The sequence below is a fragment of the Battus philenor genome, unplaced genomic scaffold (genome assembly GCF_028537555.1).
Source record: "Battus philenor isolate CCGP_79_NKW_IND1 unplaced genomic scaffold, ilBatPhil1.0.hap1 SCAF_17, whole genome shotgun sequence".
Lineage (NCBI taxonomy): Eukaryota > Metazoa > Arthropoda > Insecta > Lepidoptera > Papilionidae > Battus > Battus philenor.
This window is the reverse complement of record NW_027181679.1, coordinates 6,553,118-6,572,645: the sequence shown is the minus strand read 5'-3', so window position 1 is coordinate 6,572,645 and position 19,528 is coordinate 6,553,118. Positions and strand designations below refer to the sequence as shown.

General features: G+C 31.9%; 3 protein-coding genes across 5 annotated transcripts; 2 read left to right on the top strand and 1 right to left on the bottom strand.

Annotated features, from left to right (window-relative positions):
- The first annotated feature begins 266 nt into the window (after positions 1 to 266).
- Ada2b (Transcriptional adapter 2B) lies at positions 267 to 6,090 on the top strand. 3 transcript variants are annotated; one of them, XM_068763049.1, is made up of 10 exons: positions 267 to 496; positions 580 to 639; positions 718 to 859; positions 944 to 1,161; positions 1,466 to 1,538; positions 1,622 to 1,775; positions 2,406 to 2,625; positions 3,203 to 3,276; positions 4,407 to 4,548; positions 5,517 to 6,090. In XM_068763049.1, exons 1-10 carry the CDS (start codon positions 386 to 388, stop codon positions 5,655 to 5,657), a joined length of 1,335 nt encoding a protein of 444 aa, XP_068619150.1. In that variant the 5' UTR covers positions 267 to 385; the 3' UTR covers positions 5,658 to 6,090. The 3 variants fall into 3 exon arrangements, with proteins under 3 accessions (XP_068619150.1, XP_068619152.1, XP_068619153.1); XM_068763051.1 differs by having other exon boundaries at positions 3,208 to 3,276; positions 5,517 to 5,602; XM_068763052.1 differs by lacking the exon at positions 3,203 to 3,276 and having other exon boundaries at positions 5,517 to 5,602.
- Positions 6,091 to 10,242: 4,152 nt separating this feature from the next.
- LOC137920077 (cyclin-dependent kinase 20-like) lies at positions 10,243 to 14,956 on the bottom strand. Its single transcript, XM_068763309.1, has 6 exons — positions 14,759 to 14,956; positions 13,883 to 14,071; positions 12,868 to 12,989; positions 11,704 to 11,818; positions 10,951 to 11,178; positions 10,243 to 10,329 (listed from the first exon to the last, which is right to left on the bottom strand). The coding sequence occupies exons 1-6, from the start codon at positions 14,954 to 14,956 to the stop codon at positions 10,243 to 10,245; spliced, it is 939 nt and encodes a 312-aa protein (XP_068619410.1).
- Positions 14,957 to 16,961: 2,005 nt separating this feature from the next.
- LOC137919731 (UDP-glucosyltransferase 2-like) lies at positions 16,962 to 19,302 on the top strand. Its single transcript, XM_068762900.1, has 4 exons — positions 16,962 to 17,807; positions 17,920 to 18,142; positions 18,398 to 18,617; positions 19,002 to 19,302. The coding sequence occupies exons 1-4, from the start codon at positions 16,983 to 16,985 to the stop codon at positions 19,300 to 19,302; spliced, it is 1,569 nt and encodes a 522-aa protein (XP_068619001.1). The 5' UTR covers positions 16,962 to 16,982.
- Positions 19,303 to 19,528: the final 226 nt, after the last annotated feature.

The window sequence follows — 19,528 nt, the reverse complement described above, 5'->3', positions numbered from 1 at the left end:
ATATCAATATAAAAATTTATTACATATATACGTTTTCGATTAAAATGCTATTCGAATTGTTACTGGTCTTCAAAATGTCACTTCAGCGTCCAGTCTATGGTTCAAATACTGATTGTCCTAATGTTTTGAATAGGATATTTATTTATTAAATCAGTTATATAAATTCTTTACAAGAATAATTTTCCTTATTTAAATAAATAATGTTTAAATAGTAGTGTTATAGATACCTGTAGGTCATTTAGTGTACAGTTATGGTATGGTCATTATTCATTTTAATCTGGATAAATGTAGCTGTCTATGAATTTTGTGGGGGAAAAAAACATGGCCGGTGAGCTAAACATAAAGTCTGCCAACGTATGACTGTTATACGTATAATTATTAAAACATGTCTTTTTCGGATTTATATGCCAAATATAGTTGTAGTTATTGCCAAGAAGAAATAAATGGACTTCGTGTAAGATGCGCTGAATGTATAGATTTCGATATTTGTTTGCAGGTAATTTGGCAACGATGCCATTTTTGTTTATAGTTTTGGCGCGAGTTTTAAAATAAATTATGATATGGCCAAATTTTTTTCAGTGTTTTTCCCTTGGTGCTGAAATTGGACAGCACAAAAATGATCACTCCTATCTGTTTATGGTATGTTATAAAAATAATTTGATCGTTTTATTATTATGATTCGTTTTTTCTTTTTTATATATCTATATTATTTTTCAGGATTCTGGAGCATTTGGTATATTTTTGGGACGAACTAGTTGGTCTGCCAATGAAGAAGTTAGATTATTAGATGCCATAGAGCAATTCGGATTTGGGAATTGGGAAGATATTGCCAAACATATAGAGACACGAACACCAGAAGGTATTAAAAATATTATACTTGAATAATCATCAGTATTTCCCATAAATAGTTGTAGAATACATCAAGATTATTTTTGAATTTCAGAGGCTAAAGATGAATATATAAATCGCTATTTGGAAGGAAGCATTGGTAGAGCTACATGGGGAAATGTTGAAAGCACAAGTCGGCCATCTCTACACTGTGCAGATAGAGATGATGGTCCATTAGGACCATCTGCCGTTTCTCGATTGCCACCATTGGCAGTCACTGCGGATGAAGCATTGCAATTGGGTTACATGTCAAACAGAGATGATTTTGAAAGGGTATAATTTTTATTTATCATATGATCTCTTCTTTATGAAAAATTCTGCTTTGAAGATCAGTTTTAAGTCTATTATCACAGTTTCTTAAAATTACTGCAAAATTAATGTATTAGCTATTGCTTTATGAAACCTGGTTGACATACAAATTTTCTTAATAATTATGTTATCTTTAAGTTGTATTAAAATCTATTAACCAATTACTAACATAATTTTTAAGTAAAAATTGTAACTAACTTACTAATATTTTGTGAATTCACTATAGTCTGAAATAAAATTTATTATATATGAAAATAACATCTTTCAGGAGCATGATCATGAAGCAGAGCAATTAATTTCAACTTTATCATTAAATCCTGAAGATGATGAGTTAGATGTTGGTAAGATATATAATATTATATTCATCACTTCAAATAATAATTACTTTAATATATACAAAGTTAAAAATATAACATTTTTTCAGCTCTTAAATTGTCACAAGTGGATATTTACACTCGTCGTTTAAGAGAAAGGACAAGAAGAAAAAGGCTAGTGAGAGATTACCAACTAGTTTCAGTATTTTTTAATAATCAAAGAAATAAACAAAGGACACTTGGAAAACTTGCCAAAGAGAAAAAGTATGAACAAATTTTTTTTATTTAATTAAGTTGTGTGTGTGGTACAAAATTAAAATTCATCAAAATCATAAGGTTTTTGATTCAAAAGTTAATTAGGTAACTATCATTGACTGCACAAATATTCATCTTTTAACACTAGTATCGATTTTATGAATGGTTTTGTTGTGAGCCTATTTTGTAGGCTAGTTAGTTAGTACAAAATTTTCAGTTGTGATATATTTTTTGATTTTAAATCATTACCATACATTTTATATAGTTGTTTAGATAGCACGAGATTTTGCTAAAACAACATATACAAAGACATATCATTTGAAGATAATCTATAATAGCCTTTTTCTTGTCCCAATACCAAATAAGGAGCGTGGGTTATACTGTGACACATGAGGTAACTAGGAATCGGTGGAAGTCATATTTGCCAAAAAGTTATCTTTAAGGGATTGAGACCAGCATTGGTCTACGTTTTAATGGTTGTTGAAGATTGATTTTGTGGCCTAAAATTGTAACCTATAATGTTAACCATAAGTGAAGTTGATGGAGTATCTTTGTGTAGAAAAAAATCTGTTTAAATATGAAGTATCTTAATGTTACTATTTAGAAAATAGCTGAATAAACGATCAAAATATTTTTCAGAGAATTTACAGAGCGGTTGCGATGGACGGCTCAGTTCTACGGGCGTTCAGAACAAAGCAGCGTGATTGCGGGTTTGTGGCGTGAAAGGGAGTTGCGTGTCCGTCTTGCTGAACTGCACCGGTATAGGCTGGCTGGTGTTACACGGCTGGAGGAATGTGCCCACTATGAGCAGCATGCTGCACACAGAAAGCATCCTAACGCCAGCAATCATCACATAGACGTGAGTCCTGTGGTCATATTGCTATCCCATTCTTTCTCCAATTATACTATTTTACATATGGTCTAGCACTGTATAATCAACAAATATGTAATATTTTCAATACTAAATAATTCCAATACTATTTCAATTATAACTTATTCTAAATCATAGGTCCTAACTTTTTATAGACAACCTGCTACTTTTACAAGAAAAAAATATTTGAATTCCCCCTATATTACAAAACATACTATAAATTTGAACCTTATAGACCAGATGAAATCTTAAAAATAGAAGTACTTGATTTCCCTACTTGTTTTTGGACCGGCTACCTTTAAGAAAAGTTCCAGTGGGACGTTTATGAATATTATTTATTTACCACAGTTAGCATTAAGCTTTAAGGATGATTCTGCAGATGGGGTAACAGCGAAAACCTAAATGATGACATTTAACAGATATATTATTTAAGATTGTCAGCAATTCCAGTTTATTTGTTGGTTGTGTACAATATCTGTTTGCCTAATTTGATTTAATAGAAGTCAGTTTCGCATGTGGGTGTGTAGTTTTGGGTTTGATCCCGTATAACGACTGTTTTCGCCAGGGCAGCAGTGGGTGCCTGGACACCAATCAGACAAAAGACCTAACACAGAACAACACACCGCAGCAAAAAAAAAAGTAAGTTTCACTTCGTTATGTGGCATACACATATTGGATAACTGACTATGTTGAAATAAACATTGGTACATACTTATGTGCCTTAAATAATGATTTATGCATATTTTGTAGATAGTGATTGTTACATTTAAAGATTAAACCATACAGTAGAAGACATAGTCCCAAAAATGAACGACAATTTTCTCCAGAAATTTGAAAAAAGAAATTTATGGGCTTTTAAAATTATTACCATTTAAAAGTATTAATTAAATTTATTCATCTTGTGATGTTCTTTAATCACTACACCTTTCTGTTATATAATAATAGGTAATATTATTTCTTTGATGATGATCTTTCTTCTCTTCTGTCCCTTTAATCAAAAATTTAAACTGATATGGTCTGATTTTGAAAGAAAATTACCCATATATCATATATATTAATATAGTCACTACTTGTATTTATTTATATTTGCACATCGTGTGTATAAGACTATGGTGATTAATATACTCTTCGAGTTTAAATTTTACTAGTTATGTATAAAAAACATAAGTCCTTTTATACCAAAATCATAAATGTACTCATATATACTCACATATATTTTTTAATAATTCTATTATATTAAAATGTGTTAGTCTAACTTTATTGAAAGCGCTGTTAGTATTGTTTACAAACATAAATAAATAGGCATCACAATGGCAAACATAAAACCCCGCAGTTGTAAAATTTATATACTGTTATGAATGTAGTATATAGTGTCCCAAAGATAAACGTAAATACGTAGCCTAATGATAGAGCAGACGTAGTAGTGACTAATCCGAAAATATTAATTAAAATTTATTTTGTCGCGTATTTTTAAAATTATTGTAGTTTTATGTAGTAATAGTTTTCAGTACATGGTTTTGCCAAAAAGTTTTATTTTCTGTTATAATCAAGACATTTAGTATGATACTTTGTCCGTCTTAATACTAAAAATATTATAGGGTGTATAAAGTTACCTTTATTATTTACAGTAAATTAAAAATGTGGCATAATTTTTTTAAATAATTTTCTTGGGCTGGCCACTACCGACTTTACTGCTAGACTTCAGGTTTATGTTGTTTTACGAGACACCTGTACAAATTTATGAAGATCTGTTGTATTTGTTTTCGCAGAGACGGCGAAAACGGCTCAAATTCCACCAGCCCAAAGTGCACACGGGACGGAAGTACCGCATGTGGATGCTCCAAAAAGAACTTATGCAACAACAGCAACAGCGTCTGCTCGACGCATCTTCTCAATAATAATGAGATGCAGGTACTGTAAATATTAATTTAACTATCATCATGATGTCACTTATAGAATGTTCACTGCTAGATATAGGGTTCCTCTATCAGCTTCCTCTTCTTGATTCTACATTAGTGGCCCACCAAAATTAAGTCCATTAAGCAATATAACAATTTTTAACCTTAGCTCTTGAGCTATTTTTTCATTTATATGTATCAAAGAAAATATCAATAATTTATGCATAGGTGAAAATAGCATGTAAGATAATTTTTTTAAGCCAATTAATAAAATCACTGTAATATTTATTTTTTCTATTATACTTACCATGACTTCGCTAATTGAGGCATCATTTATCTTAAGATTGTTATTATATATTAAGATACTTCCTGTTTATTTACGATTACTGAAGATTTTTCATGATATTATGTGGGAAATTCTAAAATAAAACTACACAAAAATAGTTATTTTTGTCTTGTAAAATATTATGAGTAAATAAATCAAGATTATAAAGTATGCGGGCCAGAATACTGTACACTGTACTAACATTGAGTTAGGAGTTCCTATTTCATTAGGCTTGGATAAATAAATATGTGTATATTTATTACATAATGATTATTAAATAATTATAAAAAAAATTTTTGGTAGTTACGTTTTGATTATCCAATTGAACCCAGATTTGTCATTCTAGGGCATCTTTGAATCTAATCTAATGCATGGTGCATTTGAAGACATAAAAAATGTATCCACTTCTAATGGTGTAGAGCTGTAGGATTACTAGTGGTTTAACTATTGAGCTACTATAGGGGACTAGGGGGCTACTAAATGTAGTATAATAAACAATGCTGAAGACCTGAATAATAATAAAAAAAGTATCCTTAAACCATACTCTCTTAACATTACCCAAAAATACTGAATATGCCCTACATCTGTTAAATAAGTTGTATATAGACTAAAGTGAAGGAATGGAAAGTAGATCAATTATTATAAATTAATTTCAGCTATGCAGTGCACTTAGTTTAGCACCAGCTCAGTATGTAACCCTTAAGGGTGTGCTGCTACGGCGTCCCCCAGCCACCGACAGCGACGTGGACATGGCCGTCCGACAGTATCTGCAAGCGGCTGGCTGGCTGCACAACTAGCATAAGATTACACACCCGTCGTCCGAAGAGCATACGGTCTGGCTGGTGTTCCTCAACTCGCGGGTCCGATAGTACAAAAGACCCTTGGTGGAGTATCTGTGAGTGCAAAGCTTCTATATACACCCAAAATTTTTCACGGTAGATACGTTCCTTAGGCGTGCAAAAAAAATACATGTGACATATGGACACAACTAATAAATAGTGTAAGATGAAAAGGCTGTAAATATTTCCCCATAAAACTGTGCAAAAGGGTTTATAATGAAATCAAAAATACTTATAAATTTATAAAACGAAAACAATTCATATTTGAGGAGTGACAGAATAAAATATGATAATTCATAAAAAAAATAGTACTAACATTGGCCGGTAAGGTTCAAATCATGCCTATTCCCATAGTAAATAGCTTCTGAATTTGAAAGTTTGACGAAAATTACGAAATTACCATGTTTAAATAACAAACAAAATCGTAACAAAACATACATTTCGTTTACGCAAAACTTTTTCAAAACGTAATATTTACTTTTTTACAATAGATTTGAACAATATTATAAGAATAGGTACTCATTATAAAATTAAAAAAAAACTACAAGCTTTCACTTTTATTCATTGAGGCCCATATTTATATAAAATTGCAAGTGAGTGTAGTAGTTGTTAGTTTTTGACCCTATTTTCAAAGTTGAAAATCATGAAATTATCATGTTTTGTTCTGTCACTTCTCATTTATTACAAAAAAATCAAAATTAGTGTACAGTCAAAATTCAATATATATAAATACAAAATATAAAAATATGACTAGAAATTTGGAATAAAAGTGAATTTTGCAACTATTTATCACCATTTGATAATAAGCATGCACATTTATTACGGGCTGAACCAAAACCGGACGTTATGGTATTCCCTCAATTGTGTTTCGTGTATGTATAGTGCTAGATAATTTTCTGTAAGCGCTGCAAAACATTTTTAAGCATTCATGCTAAAACAAAAAAGTTGTGTTAAATATTGTAGTTTTTCTTGAAAAATTGTGTAAAAACGACTGTGTAATAAAAAGAGTGGGGTGTACATAGCCAACCTCACTCACCAAAAACCACCGCGCAGAATATGCCATGTTTGAGTTCTACAATGTGTTGAATTGCAGGTTCTTTATCTTAGAGCATCTACGAATAATAATCTAACCAATAAATTCGCCCCTTATTTTGGCAACATTCATTTTAATTAAAATGATGTAGTATATATAATCGGAATGCTGATTTCTAATTATCGGCTTAGTAAAGCTCTGTTTGTCTTATTATATATATAAAGTAGACATTATAACATTGTATTTGATACATACTAATTACTGCAAGTAATAACTGTAGTGATTATAAAATCATTAGTGGTCAATTTTATTAATCACAGCTATGTATTCTAAGAATCTATATCCATTTCTCTACAAAAACTTTGACCGAATAAGATTTTATATTTGCATTTGTGAGATGGTTGCCCTTGCACTTGTTCCATTTTTGGACTGACAAGAACTGTCATCTTGTCTCAGTATGTAACTAGTTAATGAGATATTAATGTTTACGTTTAATAATCTGTAGTCTTTGGGGTTTTGGGTTTGAGCATCCCATGTATATATATTTTTCTAATAAGCAGATAGAGCTTTATTAATAAAATTTAAAAGCAAATTTGATAATTCAAAAATATTAAAGAAGGCTATTGTTTGCTGATAATTTATACAGATAGATTATTATCAAATCTGCCATAGCAATTCAAAATTTTGATTGAACACTGCTCAATAATGTTTCCATTTACCATAAATGGCCGTTATGGTAATAGTTTTAAAAAGTAAAGATGCAGACTTGAGTTTTTTTACTTATATTCAAGATGTGCTATTAAGTATCGTGAGTTATGTATGAGGAAATGTTTGAATTTAGTGAAATATTTGTAGCATGGTTGTTAGATCAGAATATTCTACCGTCGAGTCTCCTTTATTCTGATACATACACTGTCATATCTTTAAATAAATATATTAGTAATTATTTATATATCAATCATTGTTTTGTTGTTGCTAAATCTCATTAAGATATAATGTAAAAAATATTTCAAGTGAATTGTAGACACATTATTGCAGACATGATTATTGTCAATGTTGGAATAGTTAAACACTGCAGGAATAAATTATAGATTCAACACTCGTAAACTAAATTAATAGTTTAAGTATTAATTCACTTCAATTAGTTGACATTTAAACTAACCATTGAGAATAATACTTTAATATTTTTTTAGATTTACATTCAGCCCATTTTGTGTTAAATTCTCCGTAACAATCATAATAAATTTGCCTTAAATAAAATAAAGTATATTCCGTAAATAATAAAATTATTAGGAAAATAGGACATTACCTCATAATTATTAGAGGTTTCATAGCTTGCTCTTATAGAGCGATGTAAATATTATATTAATGTAAATATAGAATAAATATGGCTTAGCTTAATATTTAGTGTAATGTTTTTACAAGGTAAACCAAAAGTTTTCATAGCTTCTGACATTATTCAGTCTATCAGAATATGTGTGAGAAGTTTAATATAAATAGTTAAAAAAATGCATGAACGTGTTCGTAAATACGACTTATTATGATTGTTTAACTGTTTCCTGCCAAAGTTTAAATTTTGCTCTTTTTTAGTTTACATGTAATTTTGTTTAAAGTTTTAATTGAAACCACACTAAAACTGGTGATTTGAAATAGAATCCAAATAAAATAGCCATGTACTTGTATTATGTAATACACAATAGCATATAATTTGCATACATGTGTCCATTCTGTTTTGCAAATATTTTTTGTGCTAATACATTTCAGTATATTTCAACTGTCAAAAGAAGAATAAATAATCTTTTGATCTTATGATGTAATTTTTTTACAGCACGTTGCTGTTTTTCGAAATTATTTCATAATTGTGTTAAATATGAAACAGCTCATTCTAAAATGACTTGATACATGCATTAATGTTATACATATTTAATAACTTATACGTCGTTTGCAAATTAAGTTATTTTAATCTTCTGGTTGTATACATAAGTAAAAGCTGTTCATATTGTGTTGGGCCATACTTTTATAAATAATATTAAAAAAAAACAGGAAATAGGTTAATTTTAATTAAGGTAAATGTTATAATTGCACTTTGTTACTGTGCTATTCCAATAGTGGTATTAAGGCTGACCATTAAATGTTAAGTGGTTTAAAAATAAAATCATTGGTGAAAATATTGTAAACCATTTTTCAGTTGTTATATGTTAACTGCCAATCGGCACTCTCATTGTTTCTAGGTATAGTAAAATTGAATGTGAATTAAAATTCATACATTCAGTTCTGCAACCACTGTATGTCTTATTTAATGTCATATTTTACTTGTTGTTTATTACCATTTTAATCAATTAGGAATAAAGGCTGTGGCATAGTGTATAGTGGGCGTGTGTATATTTTTAAATTGCTCTAGTATATTTAAATTGATATTGCTATTAATAAAGCCTCTGGAAATCATTTTTTAACAACCAGAAGCAACAAATATTATATGTCACCATCTTAAATTGGTTTTAAGATATTTTAAACTGAATTTAGAAAGATTTAGGAACTTGGTTTTACTTTTATTCTGTTAACTATATCTTTGAGGTACATGGAGTGATCAGTATATGGATGATTATTTACCTAAAGCTTACCTCTTGCCTTACTGTGGAGCAATCTAGAAAATAATCTAGTGAACAATATATCTATATCTGTTTGTATGTTCAGATTTGATTTTATGTTATTGTACCATGTTTTTTTTGATGAATCGATAAATAGCCATAATAGTTGGAATTTGTAAAAAGAAATTTGGTTGACTTGGCAATGTTTTTTAAAAAAATTAAAATGTGACTTAAATTTATCCCACAAGATACGGTGGCTTAAGGTGGGGATGGGGTGCAAAAAATAATGGACCTGCAATGTTTGAGAATTTGCATGCCTTAAAAAAGACCTGTGTACTTATAACTTATTGAAGCAGTCTCTATGATTTCTTAGCCGAAATATTATTGTAGGTAAATAAGCATCCAATTATCTCATCTCTTTCATGACTTTAATATCATAGAATAAAGATAGTAAAAATACGCATTTCACTAACATTATTCAATAATTGGTATATTTCTATGATCTCTTTGATAGTTTAAATAATTTATATAGAAACAATTATTTGCTTTAATAGCCCCAATTGTGTTGGAAGTGTAGTTGTAACAGAAATCATTTGTTTCTTTAAAATTTATTGAAAATGATACTCAAATTTACATAGTTAAAATTACCTGCATTGTATCATACAATTGCACCGTTTAATGTTCTTAAATTAATTTTATCCCTTAATTATGATACGGGATGCTAATAAACAGTTATGCATTTGTAAACAAATTTTTATGTTAAACATATTCAAAATTTTTGGCTCAAATTTGGTGCATATACATATAAAAGTACAATTCTCACTTCTAATCATTCATTTTTAATTTGTATTATATTAAATATGCAAATAGTTTTAAGTAATTTCATGGGAATAAAAGTATTAAAAAGATAATTTGTTTTTATTTACTTTGGTTTATTGAAGTATGGTTTAGGCATTTCTTCCATGGTTGCCGGAGATGGATTTGCATGGAACCAAGTGTGTCTGAGGGCCTGTAATTTATTATTCATTGTAATTAAAATAATTACGTGAAGATAATCCAGAGCATGTTAAATGTACTTTATATATATATACTACATATTGGTTATAGGTGTAAAAGGTTTTAAAAGGGTGATGAATAACTCATTTGTTGACATTATTGTATGGTACACCTTATCCAAAAATGATAATTTCAGAAATAATACTACATATTAATAATAGTTTATTATCTGCACCTGTAGACTTTGTTCTGACAGAATAATTTTATTCTTTGATTTCAGATCACTATGCAGTAGATTGAAAATAGGTGTAAAAGATTTAAAGATTTTTGCTGACAAATGAGCTATACATTCACCTATTTAAAGCTTTTATATCTATAACCAAGCATCCTGTATGTCCATCGTCTGTTATCGTTTTTGTCAGGGAATAATAAGATTTAAAGCTGTATGTTAGTATATGTATACACAAGGTGAAGACATCTTTGTTATGGTCAGAATATGCTGGATTTTTGACCCCTTCCTACTGGTCTTGATGGAAATCTATGAGGGGGAGGGGGCTGTCTCAGGTGTGGAAATCTGATGGCTTAATGATGATGATGATGGAATTCACTTTTTAAGTAGTCTATTGACGCTTACATCTTTGGCTGATATTCTTTTATTAGCGTCGTAGAGTACGAAAGATCTGACGAGGTCTATCGCTTCGGGTCCGACGTCAGGAAGAAGATCTTGCCAAGGTGTCGGTGTAGATTCCGGGAACGTGATCTTGTTGTAATCTGGTAACTTTGTGTGACCTGGCCAGGTCTCCTCTGTGGGCGTACCAAGGTGCTGAAGTACTATTGCCAACTGTTCAATATCCGATTCTCCCTAAAATTATTACTAAATATAAACCTTGAAAGACATTATTATTATTAAATAATAAGCCCAACTAAATAATAAGTGATTAACAGGGTATTGAATGCCAGTCTAAGATCAAATTGGTGAAGATTCCTATCAAATTATTTATATAGTAGGTAAGATTATAAAATTTTACCTACCGTCAGCCAGATGTACAAATATCCGGGGTAACAATATTTGAGTTATTGTGCTTTTTAACTATAGAATAAAACTTATTTTGTTATCTATCAGCAGGAATGAAGAAACGAATTTAGGTGGTTTCTATTTGATCTCAAGAGTTCCGATAAATCAACGACAAGTATATATATATATATATGTGTAGGAGAATAAGTGCTATATTATTTTGTACTTTTATGAAGCCATTGTAGAATGAATTTTGGACTGTAGCTAACACAATTGTCATTCCTCGTAACGTTAGCCAATATCTGCTACATTAATGGACGTACTGTAAATTTACTTGTGTTAAAATAAATACCGTATGATTGAACAATTTACCGCAAACAGTGGTTGTTTAGTAATCATCTCTGCAATAATGCAACCAATAGACCACAAGTCAACTTTCTCACTGTAGAACCTCGCACCGTACAAGAGTTCGGGAGCACGGTACCACCTGTAGAACATATACATACACATACAGGAGTATAAGTGTTGAAATATATTTATCATTGAATAAACAAAAAGAATTGCAGGCATTGTAACAGAGAAACTTCCAATGGTAAACACGAGAAGTTACTTCATTTCCCGAAGGTGCGATACCGCATAGGCTGCAATTTTAGATAAAAGAATCATTGGGCCCCAATTTTTTTTAAGGATTCTTGCACCTCTTCAGGTACTGGTAATTCTGCTATCATTTATTCCTGTGATGGGGCAGAGGGCGTCCACCGTACGTCACTATCCTTAGCAGTCTTGAGCTTCGCGCTTTACTTCGCTACACGTCATTCGAAGGCATTTTGGAATGACGTGATAATTCTGCTGACTGTGAAAATGTTACGGAAGTTTTTGACATATATGCCATTGGAATTTGCTAGCTACAATCGTAACATATGGTCTCAGCAAGATGAAGTCACTTGTCACCTATCTAACGAGTCCTTGTCAGTGGTCAAAGAAATGTTTTCGGAAACACTGATTTCTAAACGAAGCGACTATTCATCCCACGATCAACATTTAGCAGACTTTTTTTATGCGGTTATTTAAAGAGTTGTTTTGACATACATCAAGCGAATACGAGCATCTATCATACAAAATTATAGATTACATCAATTTTAACCAAGACACTGTAGAATCTAAAAAGCGATATATATATATATATATATATATATATGTATTTTTCAGAGATTTCAAATTCCTCGTGTAACATTATGTACCCGTGCGAGGATTTACCGCGTTATTTTCTGTACTAAGAAATTTTTATTGATTTAATTTTTGTTATAATTAATGCAACATTATAAAACCATTATTAATATAGAAATTATAGTGAATGTAAGCCTCATGACATGCATCTTAAGGTATAACACGTACAAAACTTCCTATAACGCGGTTCTAATCAACCATGTTTTACGGGGTTATGGCATCTCTTGCATTAGTGTAAAATTAAAAATTTTAAAATAAATAATAAACTTAAGTATAATATAACAATTGGCTCAAAAATTAATGAATGACCTTGTTGCTACTTGGTGCGAGTATGGTCTACCTCCATCCGGCCAATAGAGACGCGCTAGACCAAGATCGGCTATCTTCAGTATTCCCTCGTGGTTTATTAGTAAATTTGCTGGTTTTAAATCCTTCGGGATAAAAAAAACGTTCAAAATCAATGAAGGTTAGTTGTAAAAGTTTTCACAATATTTAAAAGTGTACTTAAAGTAATCTTATATTCGAATTTTTAAATAAATAATTGTGGTGACATAAGCAGATATTTGCTTGACAATACGTTAAAACGCTCTGTTAATTAAATATCATCAACGAAGTCTAAACTTGCCTTCTATAAAATTAGTGTCATTGAATCCAATTCTAGTGCCGTAACACTAAAACGCGGTCTCTCTCTTTGGGTCTCATTGGCAAACCCACAGCTTCAAATTCACTCAATGATTCATTAACAAAGCTAAGCTCAAAATTTACCTAATCGAATTAGCAATGAGAAGATCCGTCGTCGCATTAAAGTACACAAGATAGTCCAGCAGATTGGCATACAGTTGCCCACATTGCGTCATCGTCAGCGGCGTATCGAAAAGGGGAATTCCACAAAGATAAAATTGTTTAATTATATTGATATAAATACGGGTGAAACTCGAATGAATATACACAATTCTACTTCGGACTTGGTGTTGTTACTGCCTCAAGAGCGACCAGCCCTAGGAAGAATCCCACAGGCAATTTGATATGGCAGTAGGCAGGCTCCATTAGTCTCCTCCCTAGACCTACAATATGACTATAAATATTTATTCCGAATTGATCACGGACTGTCCACCTTGGGGTGGACGTCATATACCGTGCTTATTGGTCTTGTGGTATCTACTTCAGAACTTCAGGGCCTGTGAGGCTATGTCATTTATTTTTGTTCGTCTTCGGACCTTCTCGTTCCTGATTTAATTTTGCAGAGTAAACCCGAGCATAGCCCAAATAACCGAAGAGAGACCAGTTTTTATACCGTGCGAAGAAAGCATTAAAACTACTTTACCCGGTGCATCACGTAGTGGGCGTGCATGTAACGGGTGCCCTTCAGAAGCATTTGTGCATATGCCTTAACTCTTGGTATGGTCAGTTCCTGTTGATTATGATGTAACATCTCCCATAAACCTGAACACATATACTCCAATACCAGAACCAAACTCATGCCACGTGGGAACATGTCGTACAATTTTATAATCTGAAAAAAATTATAAGATCAATAAAAAAAGTAAAAAAAAATACTTTTTAATTAAATTACTGCTACAAATTCAAAAACAGTGAAAAATGGCATAATTGTAACCAGCTGTAAACAGCTGCCAACATTTTAAATTTTATGTAACAGATTTAAGTATTTTACTTATTTTACTTACGCAAATAAACACGTATATAAAATGAACAAACAAGTTTAATGCATATATTCCAGTTTAAACACTGTTGGACACAGAGTATTCTTTTAGGTGTTTGCTTTATACGATAATAATATTAGATCATCATATTGTAGGGAACAAAATCCTATATTAGCAGATGGTCATTAGATTCTTAAAGTTCTGGAGTGAACACCACGGATAAGCAATCGCAGTATAGTATGTTCACCCATAAGGTAGACAGTCAACCTTGTAAAGGCGCTGGATGCACCCGGTTCCGGCCGGTCCTTTTGAAAATTTATGAAGGACGCCTATGCCCAGGTATGGACATCATACGGGTGAAATGACGATGAGCATATATAAGTGTTTATAATACAGATAAAAAATGTCGATTCAGAGAAGATACGATGTCAAATTTAGGAAATAGGCGGCTGTTAATAAAGTTTACGAATAAAAAGACATATATTGTGACAATGTTATCGTTATTACAATATAAGGAAAAACAAGCGTTTGGTACTAACGTATTTACATCGCATCAGTTGCAACGCTTTGATTTCTCTCATAACATTTATAGGTATGCCATCTTCCAGGTTTTTAATTAGAATTTTTTTCAAGGCGACCTCGCGTCCCGTTAATAGATGACGTGCTTTAAACACCAGACCGTGAGCCCCTTCTCCGATACGGCCTTCGACTGAATAACTAGTTATATCTCTATCCATATTGAATTCTTTAAAAGCCTTCCAAAAATGTACCGCTCCTCAAACTAACTGATAAAATGACAAAACTTAAATCGTTTGTTCTTCGTTACCATGGATACGGGTGATTTGACATTTGTTTCTATCTAAGGCAGGTTATTGTTTGTATGAATTAAAAGTAACGTATCAACTTCCGTATGAATGATCGGGTCTTAACCCTAAAAAGCATGACTTTTATTTATACTTAAAAACTAAACATATATCTTAAACTTAAAAGAGATCTAGATATATATCTTGCAGGTTACACTACAATGCAGGAAAAAATAGAAAAACAATATATATAATACTTTTATTACTTAACTTTTAAAAACCTTATGTTGCAAATATACGATACTATGTATTTACTGTACACAGTTGCATGCAAAGTGGTATGTTGCAGTTTTTCATCATTATGCATATAAGGGTTAAGGTATGTCCGTTATGTATAGACTCTTATACAAGTGTCCCATAAATCAATGTCAATCCGAAATCAGGTGATTACCTATCACGATTAATCACGATTAAAGTAATGATACATTTTAACAATATCAATTACTTGCATCGAAAAAGATGACAACTAAGTTGTAATAATGTACATAAATTCGTAATAATATTTTTATGTGTATAATGATCACTTAAATAAATAAATATGGACTTTAAACCTTTCGTGGTTAGTTACTATCTGCCTTATCACTCGATATCACTTTTACGTTAAAATATAGGTCCCTTGCATAAATTGAAAAGACATTGCGCAATATCTTGTTTGTGGTTGTTAGTTAAAGATAAAATGACTTTTATCGTTTCAAAAGGAGTTAACCAAATCAACGCAAAAAGAAAATAAGGCAAATCCTTTTCAGAGATGAGGTCCTTAACCCAGCGATATGACTTACAATTTTAAGAGGTTTCCAAAGTTCCTCGCCAAAGTAAAAGACGGGAGTAAACACTCCAGTGGTCTGGTTACCTGCATTATACTTTGCATTGCATGCATTGCATAACTTCCACCAGAGGGCAGGGTATCTTGAACAGACTAGACGATTCCCCCAAAAAGGAAAAATAAACCAGATTTTCCAACAATCCGCCAAAAGCTTATGTCCGTGGTTTACTTTGGTATTAAAATATCTAAATAAAAAATGTGCATTAACTTATTTAGTGGAAAAGTAAAAGGATCTTCTGTAAGAGACTTATATTGGGTGATTGTCTGTTATTAGCAACCCTACCACTAGACTTTAAAGATCTGCTGGTACCGCTGCACTGTGTGCCAGGAATGGACGCGTATGTAACGTTAGTAAAGCGCGTAATGTGTTTGCATGCAGCTATTTATTAACAAGTGTGCGGAAATATTTTTTTTATTTTATTATCGTCTTTTAGGTGATTAAAAATTTCAGTCCTCATCTTTGATGCCGTATTTTTTTGATTTTCTTGCCAGAAGGTGGAAGAGAGAAACTTCTTAATCTTACCCAGCGGCCGTCTATCCTGCGTCCAAGGTGGCCTGTCTACTGCCACTTTAATTTTTCGATTCGTTGGGCTATGTCTGTTATTTTAGTTCATTCACGAATCTCCTCGCTCCTGATTCGATCTCGTAAAGAAATCTGGATTACAACCCTTTCCATCATCATTTTTTTCTTCCATTACCCTTTGGCTCGTTGAGTGAGTGTTGCCAATGAGGACCAAAGTTGAAGTAGTTTATTCATAAAACTCATGAAAAAGAAAGGTGTAATAAATCCAATTGTAAGCATACATATATTTCTTTTTTACCATTATTATGATTCAACAATTGTATCTTTGTAATTATTTAAAGGGACTACTTGAATAGCGATAATTATACTAAAGATTTTATTAAAAGATGTCAATTCATTTTTCTCTTGTGCCTTGGCCTTGTTTCAGCGTGATGTTACGTATATAATCGTACAGTCTGTTTAAACAGCTGTATACATAAGTTACTAATGTCTTCGCCATCGTGCAATATTTTAGTGAACGTTTTAGAGTACGGTCACGTGGTGTGGGGTCTGAAATGCAGTCAAGAAAAGTGTTCACGGTGCTCTTATTCTATCTCTTACAATCTACAGAATGTGCAACTATACTGGCGTTATTTTCATCCCTGTCATTTTCAGATCATTTTGTGTACAGAGGGTATATATCGCAACTGGTAAGAAATGGACATTCTGCAGTAGTGATGACTCCGTATCCAGGACATTTCCAACAACCTGATGTCGAGAAGATAGTTGAAATAAACGTCGGGGCAGAATCGGCACCGCTTTGGGATGAATACAAAATGCTAATGTCTAACGTCGATGATTATTTTCCTCGTTTGAGAGCCATAAACGAACTCTCTATTAAAATTGCCATAGCACAGCTCATGTCGAAGCAAATGACTGCCTTACTTATAAACCCCAACGTGAAATTCGATTTAGTGATCACAGAGGCCGATACTCCGATACTGTATGCAGTTGCAGAAAAATATAAAGCACCGCATATATCAATTACTGCATCAAGCGGAAAAATTCATCAGTATGAAGCCAAAGGAAATCCAAACCATCCAATCTTTTATCCCGACGTAAATACAATTTACCACGGCAATATGTCATACTGGCAAAAACTTCATGAAATTAAACGGTATTATGAAACTAAATATGAATATTACAATTATTATCTACCGTTATGTGAAGTTGCCGCTAAAAAGCTTCTTGGACTAAAGAGAAGCCTCCTAGATGTAGAATACGATATTGATTTATTGTTTGTTGCGGGCAATCCAGTCATCATTGGAAATAGACCGACAGTTCCTGCTATTATTTATACAGATCGCTTACATCTCAAGCCCGGGCTACCACTTCCCCAGGTATCTAATTTTGAAAGAATTTATGTAAACCATTTATTTATGTATACCAAGCAAATTAAACAAATTATAAAAAAAATTAAATTCTAATGCCATAACATTTTTGTGTTTTCAGGATTTGAAAATGCTGATGGACTCAGCTACGAATGGTGTAATATACTTCAGCCTAGGAATGTTACAAGAGTCTGAACAACTGAATCCTAAAATTTTAGTGATATTAGCGGAAACATTTAAAGAACTACCTTATACGATACTGTGGAAAATAGGGAATACGACCATGATTAATAAACCTGACAATGTAATAGCACAAATGTGGTTCCCTCAACAAGAAATTTTAGGTTAGAAATTTTAGTCTAATTAATGGTTTCAGCTTTTGATCAAAACTTTGTTTATTTTTTTTGTCTTAACATATGAGTCATGTCCATCAGTAAAAAGCTAGATGGTTCAAAACATCCAGCACTCATAATTAAAAAAAAACTCCTAGTTGTCTGTGATATTATATATGAACTTACTGTCCAAATTTATCATACCATAATAGGAAAATTTAAATGAACATCAAATTTCCGTAATAAGTTTAATTACGTTATTTTTAGCTCATCCAAATGTGAAAGCTTTTATTACACATGGCGGGTCTCGTTCATTAGAAGAAGCTATCTTTTATGAAGTTCCTATCATTGGTTTCCCCATATTAAAGTCTAAAAAAGTTTTCATAAATGGAGTGACCAAGTATGGTGCTGGAGAAATTGTGGATCCATATTATTTGGAAAAGGATGAGCTGAAAGCAACAATTACATCCGTCGCTGTAAACGAAAAGTAAGACATTTTAATACAGACGCTTTATTACGTTAAACCAGGAAGTATATAATTTGACAGGTATTGGAATATCTAGCTTTTAATGTTTATTAAAGAGTAGTTATAACATCAAGTTCACACAAAGAGCAATGGAGTGGGCTATGCTTGGAGTTTCGCTGTGAAATGTAATCATAAATGAGCAGAAGAACCACGATCATCGATGTAGTTCGAAGAATTGCTCATCTGAAGTAGCAGTGGGCGGGGCACATCGCTGGTGCAACATATTTATTCAAAAATACTTTTTTAACTCTTTTGCTAAAATTAAGGTTATCAATTACATCTCTTCTTCATATTTTGATACATAGAATCCTGCGAGTTTTACCAGCATATTTTTTAATTTCACAGGTACAAAAAAGCTATGTCTAAGTTAAAAAACATGGCATACGATCCATATTTATCAGGACCTAACAAGGCTGTTTGGTGGACAGAATACGTGTTACGTCATGGAGGCGCCCGCTTTCTTCGTTCGCCATCCGTGGGAATTTCCTTTTTCAAATATTACTTACTTGATATTGTTACAGTCTTGCTAGTTATTTCTTCCATTATAATTTTTGTTACATATATGACTGTGCGTTGCTTAATAAAACATCTACGCCGGCGACTGTTACAGAGGCCTATAGTTGAAGGAAAGTTTAAAGCATTGTAATTTTGATTCTTATGTTGTATCACTAAAATTGAACATTGCTTTTTGATATTTTAGAATAAAATTATTATACCCTATAGCTGTGTTTTATTCTGTCAAAAATCAACATATACTGAAACAGAAATTATAATTGTTTTTTAAAGTAAGGAAAATGTTTGCATCTGCGTAAAATTTCGATGTAATCTCTATAAACTTATCTTCAAATTAAAACTACTCTTTACGCCTAAAA

What these genes read in the sequence shown, in the direction of transcription:
- Ada2b (XM_068763049.1), top strand. Translation starts at nt 386, where the DNA reads ATGTCTTTTTCGGATTTATATGCCAAATATAGTTGTAGTTATTGCCAA. An exon ending in AGAGACACGAACACCAGAAG is followed by an intron (nt 860 to 943) that starts GTATTAAAAATA and finishes TTTGAATTTCAG; the next exon opens with AGGCTAAAGATGAATATATA. An exon ending in AAACTTGCCAAAGAGAAAAA is followed by an intron (nt 1,776 to 2,405) that starts GTATGAACAAAT and finishes AATATTTTTCAG; the next exon opens with AGAATTTACAGAGCGGTTGC.
- LOC137919731 (XM_068762900.1), top strand. Translation starts at nt 16,983, where the DNA reads ATGCAGTCAAGAAAAGTGTTCACGGTGCTCTTATTCTATCTCTTACAA. An exon ending in CCGGGCTACCACTTCCCCAG is followed by an intron (nt 17,808 to 17,919) that starts GTATCTAATTTT and finishes TTGTGTTTTCAG; the next exon opens with GATTTGAAAATGCTGATGGA. An exon ending in CCCTCAACAAGAAATTTTAG is followed by an intron (nt 18,143 to 18,397) that starts GTTAGAAATTTT and finishes CGTTATTTTTAG; the next exon opens with CTCATCCAAATGTGAAAGCT.
- LOC137920077 (XM_068763309.1), bottom strand. Translation starts at nt 14,956, where the DNA reads ATGGATAGAGATATAACTAGTTATTCAGTCGAAGGCCGTATCGGAGAA. An exon ending in TCGCACCAAGTAGCAACAAG is followed by an intron (nt 11,819 to 12,867) that starts GTCATTCATTAA and finishes TATGTTCTACAG; the next exon opens with GTGGTACCGTGCTCCCGAAC. An exon ending in AAAGAATATCAGCCAAAGAT is followed by an intron (nt 10,330 to 10,950) that starts GTAAGCGTCAAT and finishes AATAAATTACAG; the next exon opens with GCCCTCAGACACACTTGGTT.